Here is a 7,746-nt window from a genome sequence, read left to right on the forward strand (position 1 = left end):
TTTTTTTTTGAGACGGAGTCTCACTCTGTTGCCCAGGCTGGAGTGCAGTGGTGCGATCTCGGCTCACTGCAAGCTCTGCCTCCTGGGTTCACACTATTCTCCTGCCTCAGCCTCCTGCGTAGCTGGGACTACAGGCACCCGCCACCACACCCGGCTAATTTGTTTGTCTTTTTTAGTAGAGACGGGGTTTCACCATGTTAGCCAGGATGGTCTCAATCGCCTGACCTCATGATCCACCTGCCTCGGCCTCCCAAAGTGCTGGGATTACAGGTGTGAGCCACCACACCTGGGTGACAAAAGAACTTTATAACTGAAGAGGGCACACAATGTCAGTGCTATTGAGAGTTATAAAAAGGATAGGAACCCTCCATGCAGCCCCATCCTCTCTTTCTCGAACAGTCTCCCACTTCTTCCTTTAGGCCTGGACTGTGAGCATAGATGAACATTCCTTTGTGTTCACCTCACTGCCAAACCAGGGCCAGCCCCAAGGCCAGGTCTCATTACACCACAAAGAATTCCAATTCTGGCAGAATTCTGAAAACAGTGTGGTAATACGTGACTGCATTTGGTGTTATATTTGGAAGGTAATATTGTAGAGGGTAAGTGTTTGGCCCAGGCATCAGGCACCCTGGTTCCTAGCTTGGCTTCTTCACCATTAGCTACTTGACTGGAGCATGAGAGAGGTGTGAGGCAGAGCTGAGTCAGCCTGCCCAGCACACCCAGCACCAGGCTCCATCAGACCAACAGCTAGAACAGAGTGAGTCCAGCCAAGATCAGCAGAACTCACTATCCAGACTTGTGAGCAATGAATGGTTGTTTTTAGATGCCATTGAGGTTTCTGGATATTTTTTACTTGGTGTTATGTTGGTAACAGATAATGGATGCAGCAGGATCAGCACTGTTTTACAAAAATCTTCTGCAAGAAACATCAACTACCTACGTTTTTCCCTTTGTTTTTCCTCGTTAGAGCCTTTATGTGTAGTGTATATGAAAGGACTGACGCTTACACTTTTTGAAAAAATTCTCATGGCAAATGGTGAGGAGGGATTTTGCTGAGGCTTCACTTCTTCCCTCCTTCTCCAGGGATCGTTCACTCACCTTATTGGGCAAAACTGCGTCAATCTCCTCCTGCAGTTTCTGCTGGACATCAGGGTGAGTGGCCAGTTCATACATAATGAAGGGGAGAGTGGTGCTAGTTGTGTCATAGGCAGCAAAAATAATGATAATTGACTGGGCCACAAGCTCCAGATCAGACAGAGCTGAAAGGAGAGGAAAGACATTTTAGGAAAAGCAGCCAATGTAGATTATCACAGTTTAGAGGAAGCGAAATCCCAGTGAAGCTCCCAAATCCCTAGGGGCAACAATAGAAAAGCAATTCAGTCACACTGGGGGTGGCTTCACTCTGATGTGTATCCTACAGAGCTAGAACAAGGCAAAATCATTTTAATCCAGTTTTTTCCAGGGTCTACGTGATTATGGGCCATCCACTCCTCATGATATCATCCCCACCAGTTGCACAGCTGGGTAACTTTCAGAGAGAGCATTTCTGTCTAACATACTCAGTGTTATGGGGATATCCCTTGGATAATCATAAAAGTACTTTATCTGTAAGTAAATATGGGTAACATTCTCCCCAGGGAAGGTTTAAATTACTCTAGCTACAATATAGCTTGACAAACAATGAGAGAGTTTGCAATGCTAAGGTTTGATTTTAGGGAAATATAAAGGATCTTTTCTCTAAGCATGTTTGAGGGAACCCAAGGGAAGAAGATTGGGCTACGGATCACCTCTTGCCACTCAAAGTGTGGTCCATGGACCAGCAGCACCAGTAGCATCTGGGAGCTTATTAGAAATGCAAAATCTCAAACCCTACCCTCAAACTGAAGAATCAAAATCTGAACTTTCATCAGGTGTGGTAATTTGTGTGCCCAGCATGGCTTAAGAAGCATGGATTACACCTTTGAGTGACATCAAGTAATAGAGTTCCTAGGGCACTAGTCTTCAAAATGGATGATCTCTGGATACACCAAAGCTACAAAGACAAAAATCTAGAAGTGAGGTGATTGACTGTAGTCCAGTGAATGGTTTTAATAAAACAGCAGGAGGCTGGGCACAGTGGCGCAAGCCTTTAATCCCAGCACTTTGGGAGGCTGAGACAGATGATCATTTGAGGTCAGGAGTTTGAGACCTGGCCAACATGGTGAAACCCCACCTCTACTACAAATACAAAAAACCCCACAACTGGGTGTGGTGGTGGGCACCTGTAGTCCCAGCTACTCGGGAGGCTGAGGCAGGAGAATTGCTTGAACCTGGGAGGCAGAGGTTGCAGTGAGCCAAGATCAGGCCACTTCACTCCAGCCTGGGCCACAAAGTGAGACTCCATCTCAAATAATAATAATAATTGATTTGCTTTCTAGGAAGCTGATTTGCTTTCTAGGAAACCAGGGTGAGTATTAAATGACCAGCGAGTAGGCAAGGCTAGGAGCAAAACTGCACATTTATTTTGGTCCCCAGCTTCAGGAAAGAAGGTGTGGGGAGGGGTGAGGTCCGTTGGTCTCCGGCAGGGGAGGCGGGGGCAGTCACATGGTGGAGCTCTCCGGCGGAGTTCCTACAGTCCCGACAGGAGTGAGGGCTGAGGAAGTAGGCTCAGCGCGCCCCTCTGGAGCGGGTTTATGTCCTGGGCCTGGGAGTGGGCGGGCAGTGGGCGGGACATAGGCGGGTAGGGCGGGCGGTAGGCGTGGCTAGGCGGGTTCCGGTTTTTCTCCGTCGGAAGTCGGGTTGCGCCTGGGCAGTCGACCTGTGTCTTTCCCGGGCACCGGAAAGTTGACGGTGAAGAACCCGGAACTGCGCCATCTTGCCTCCCTTCATCCAAACAATAATAATAACACAGCAGGAAGAATGCATTTATAGATGGGCATTGGCCAACATGAAATATAAAAACAGTAGGGTCCAGTGAGTGGAATTCATAGTGCCCATTCCATCCTGGCCCGATTCTCTCTGCTCCACTTCATGTTCACTGAACAGCATTTATGACTACAGATTGGCCTCCCTCTTGATATTTCTTTCGAGAAAAGCTTAGCACAGTCAGCCATTGGTCTGTTTGATCAGGACTGGATTAAGACCTTTAGAGACCTAGGGTACTAAAATAAATACGGTGCCCACTCCAACCATGTATTTCATAACTGAAAACAATACAAGATGAGTGTGAGAAGGATCTACAGAGTTGTGATTTACTGGTGATAATTTTCGTGATGATGTTGTGGGTAAATTCAACTTTCCAATTATCTTATTCAGTTGGCATGAACCCCAGGACACGGAATTGAAATGAAATCATAATCTCAAAGTGTAGATCTGCTACCCAGTAGGATAGGCACTAGCCTCAGGTGGCTACTTAAATTTAATTAATTAAAATTAGATATATTTAAAAATTCTTCTTCAGTGGCAGCAGCTACATGTTTAGTACCCGATAGCCACATGTATCTAGTGATGTCTGTATCGAGCAATGAAACGATAGACTGTTTCCCTTTTCACACAAAGTTGTGTTGGGACAGATGGACAGATGATACATGACACATAGATAGACAAGTAGATGAAGACATAGATATATTTATAATGGTGTGTTTGAGTTAACTATTTCCTGCTCTTTATTTTTACTTATTTTATTTATTTAGTATTATTTTTGAGACAGAGTCTCACTCTGTTGACCTGGTGTGATCTCGGCTCACTGCAACCTCTGCCTCCCTGCTTCAAGTGATTCTCCCACCTCAGCCTCCCAAGTAGCTGGGATTACAGGTGTGTGCCACCACACCTGGTTAGTTTTTGTATTTTTAGTAGAGATAGAATTTCGCCTTGTTGGCCAGGCTGGTCTTGAACTCTTGACCTTAGGTGATCCACCTGCCTCGGCCTCCCAAAGTGCTGAGATTACAGACGTAAATCACCATGCCCTGCCTTCATTTCTTGCTCTTTAGAATTAATTGTTAATATTCACAATTATGTCATATGGTTGTCAAACCTTGGTGGCTTGAAATCGATCATGGTCATTATTTTGCAACCATCATAGTAATGATGGTTTCAGTCAAAACCGTCCATGGGTGGTGAAACTAGTAGGTGAAAAATTGAAGAGGAAAAGGGCACTACCCAGTCTTTGAGGTTTTCCCATAGTTACTTTTCATTACATAGGGGAAAAATAAAACCCGTCAGTAGATTAACCTGGTGAACACACTTTCACCAAGTGTTTCCAGTTAAAATCACCCTTATTTGGACAGTGTGTCTCCTGATTGGATGTTAGATGTATGTTTCCAAGCAGAGGTTCTGAGTAAGTGGATCTGGAGGAGGCTGAGATCTGGCATTTGATCTGATGCGGGTGATCCACAGATCACGGACCGACCTCCAGGCATGCCACACTTGTTCANAGAAGGTGTGGGGAGGGGTGAGGTCCGTTGGTCTCCGGCAGGGGAGGCGGGGGCAGTCACGTGGTGGAGCTCTCCGGCGGAGTTCCTACAGTCCCGACAGGAGTGAGGGCTGAGGAAGTAGGCTCAGCGCGCCCCTCTGGAGCGGGTTTATGTCCTGGGCCTGGGAGTGGGCGGGCAGTGGGCGGGACATAGGCGGGTCGGGCGGGCGGTAGGCGTGGCTAGGCGGGTTCCGGTTTTCTCCGTCGGAAGTCGGGTTGCGCCTGGGCAGTCGACCTGTGTCTTTCCCGGGCACCGGAAAGTTGACGGTGAAGAACCCGGAACTGCGCCATCTTGCCTCCCTTCATCCAAACAATAATAATAACACAGCAGGAAGAATGCATTTATAGATGGGCATTGGCCAACATGAAATATAAAACAGTAGGGTCCAGTGAGTGGAATTCATAGTGCCCATTCCATCCTGGCCCGATTCTCTCTGCTCCACTTCATGTTCACTGAACAGCATTTATGACTACAGATTGGCCTCCCTCTTGATATTTCTTTCGAGAAAAGCTTAGCACAGTCAGCCATTGGTCTGTTTGATCAGGACTGGATTAAGACCTTTAGAGACCTAGGGTACTAAAATAAATACGGTGCCCACTCCAACCATGTATTTCATAACTGAAAACAATACAAGATGAGTGTGAGAAGGATCTACAGAGTTGTGATTTACTGGTGATAATTTTCGTGATGATGTTGTGGGTAAATTCAACTTTCCAATTATCTTATTCAGTTGGCATGAACCCCAGGACACGGAATTGAAATGAAATCATAATCTCAAAGTGTAGATCTGCTACCCAGTAGGATAGGCACTAGCCTCAGGTGGCTACTTAAATTTAATTAATTAAAATTAGATATATTTAAAATTCTTCTTCAGTGGCAGCAGCTACATGTTTAGTACCCGATAGCCACATGTATCTAGTGATGTCTGTATCGAGCAATGAAACGATAGACTGTTTCCCTTTTCACACAAAGTTGTGTTGGGACAGATGGACAGATGATACATGACACATAGATAGACAAGTAGATGAAGACATAGATATATTTATAATGGTGTGTTTGAGTTAACTATTTCCTGCTCTTTATTTTACTTATTTTATTTATTTAGTATTATTTTGAGACAGAGTCTCACTCTGTTGACCTGGTGTGATCTCGGCTCACTGCAACCTCTGCCTCCCTGCTTCAAGTGATTCTCCCACCTCAGCCTCCCAAGTAGCTGGGATTACAGGTGTGTGCCACCACACCTGGTTAGTTTTGTATTTTAGTAGAGATAGAATTTCGCCTTGTTGGCCAGGCTGGTCTTGAACTCTTGACCTTAGGTGATCCACCTGCCTCGGCCTCCCAAAGTGCTGAGATTACAGACGTAAATCACCATGCCCTGCCTTCATTTCTTGCTCTTTAGAATTAATTGTTAATATTCACAATTATGTCATATGGTTGTCAAACCTTGGTGGCTTGAAATCGATCATGGTCATTATTTTGCAACCATCATAGTAATGATGGTTTCAGTCAAAACCGTCCATGGGTGGTGAAACTAGTAGGTGAAAATTGAAGAGGAAAAGGGCACTACCCAGTCTTTGAGGTTTTCCCATAGTTACTTTTCATTACATAGGGGAAAATAAAACCCGTCAGTAGATTAACCTGGTGAACACACTTTCACCAAGTGTTTCCAGTTAAAATCACCCTTATTTGGACAGTGTGTCTCCTGATTGGATGTTAGATGTATGTTTCCAAGCAGAGGTTCTGAGTAAGTGGATCTGGAGGAGGCTGAGATCTGGCATTTGATCTGATGCGGGTGATCCACAGATCACGGACCGACCTCCAGGCATGCCACACTTGTTCAGGGTTGCCCTTCAAGCCTGGGATGTGGCTATGCCTGTGTGCTTCTAGAAAGTGCCTCCAGCTATTGTTTATAACATCCAAATGTGTGCCTTTCTGGAATGTCGAAGAAATTCTCATTTTCCTGGAAAACTTTCTGCACATTTTCAGAACAGGGCCTTCTCTCCACCTGTCCCCATCAATAGCCCCCAAATACAGTCCTTGGTTACCTTTATGGGACTTTGTTTCTTTGGAATTCTGGGAGTCAATCATCTGTTGAAAGAAATCTACTCGGTGCTGGAAGCAAAAAGAGAACTTTTAATGACGGAAAGTCACTTGTGACGTCAGAAGTGAATCAGGAGTCCAGTCCTAAGCACCCCTTCTGAGAATATGCTGCCTTTAAGTTCAGAAGTGTAATGGGTGTTGCCTGAGTCACCAATGTTTAGAATAAAATCACGTATCTAAAACCTTGGAGAGCAGGATGTTTCCTTGAGAGAAATCCATTTGTCATGTCTATCTGCTTTTTTGTCTTTGCTCTCCCTGATCCCCAGCTTCTCTGATCTTTGGACACAGCTTCCTGGCCAAAGAGTTGTCAGCTCATTCTCTAGTCATAATTTCTTGAACAGGAAGAAGTCCTGAATTTCAATCCTATTTGTTCTCCTGCCTTTATTCTTAACCAATGGACAAATAGATTAATCTCAGGATAATCCCAGGGGAGCTGTTTTGAATGCATCTTCAAATATTCCCCACTCCTAGAACTCTATACAATGTTCAGTGTCACCTAGGGGACCCAGTCCTGCATTCCTGACTTTGAGGCATCATCATCGGGCTGGTCTCCAGGGCTCATGAAGGCAAAGTTGGGTCAGTCAGCTTGCACCCACAATGCCCAGAGAAGACCCCTGCCCAGTCCAGGCTATGACAGGACTGAAATTTAGCATACACTTACTTCAGCAGGTAGCCTGGTAGGGACTTCTGCTGAAGAAAGTGTAAAAATAGCAGGCTTGGACTTGAAATGATTCCTTACTAATCTAAGAACTGAGGAATTGTAATACCCGTAAAATAATTTTATGCAGTCATTTTTATCCAGTCAGATTTATTGACAATTTTATACAGTCAAATTTATTGACAATTTACTGAAAGGAAGAGAAGCGGTAAAGCTTCTATCTCTACATTATTTATGCCATAATATACTAAAGTCTTGCCTATTATTAAATTCCAAATGCTGTTTCACTCATTCTCTTTCTTCCCCAAGCTTCACCTTCTTTATTCCCAGCAAAATTTAAAAACCCTCTTGCTCTAAAGTTCTCTATCTGCCTTTAAAAAAACACAGATAAGTACACAGATCATACGTAAACAGCCCAAAAACATAATAAAAAAGTGAACATTCTCATGTCACCACCACCAGATTTTACCTTTTGTTTATCTTTGAGGCGACTTTCTTTCATCCTTTCAATGGAATTTTTTAAAAAACGGGTAACAT

At 44.6% G+C, this 7,746-nt stretch overlaps 1 protein-coding gene across 1 annotated transcript in view; it reads right to left on the minus strand.

The window, feature by feature from the left end:
• CYP3A43 (cytochrome P450 family 3 subfamily A member 43) overlaps nucleotides 1–7,746 on the minus strand; it is a 52,450-nt gene that overhangs the window by 6,170 nt on the left and 38,534 nt on the right. Inside the window, 2 exon segments of the mRNA XM_017886186.1 lie at nucleotides 1,099–1,259; nucleotides 6,497–6,563. Coding sequence (XP_017741675.1) covers nucleotides 1,099–1,259; nucleotides 6,497–6,563 — 228 coding nt within the window.

This window comes from Rhinopithecus bieti, unplaced genomic scaffold (genome assembly GCF_001698545.2).
Source record: "Rhinopithecus bieti isolate Rb0 unplaced genomic scaffold, ASM169854v2 scaffold_14454, whole genome shotgun sequence".
NCBI classification, from domain to species: domain Eukaryota; kingdom Metazoa; phylum Chordata; class Mammalia; order Primates; family Cercopithecidae; genus Rhinopithecus; species Rhinopithecus bieti.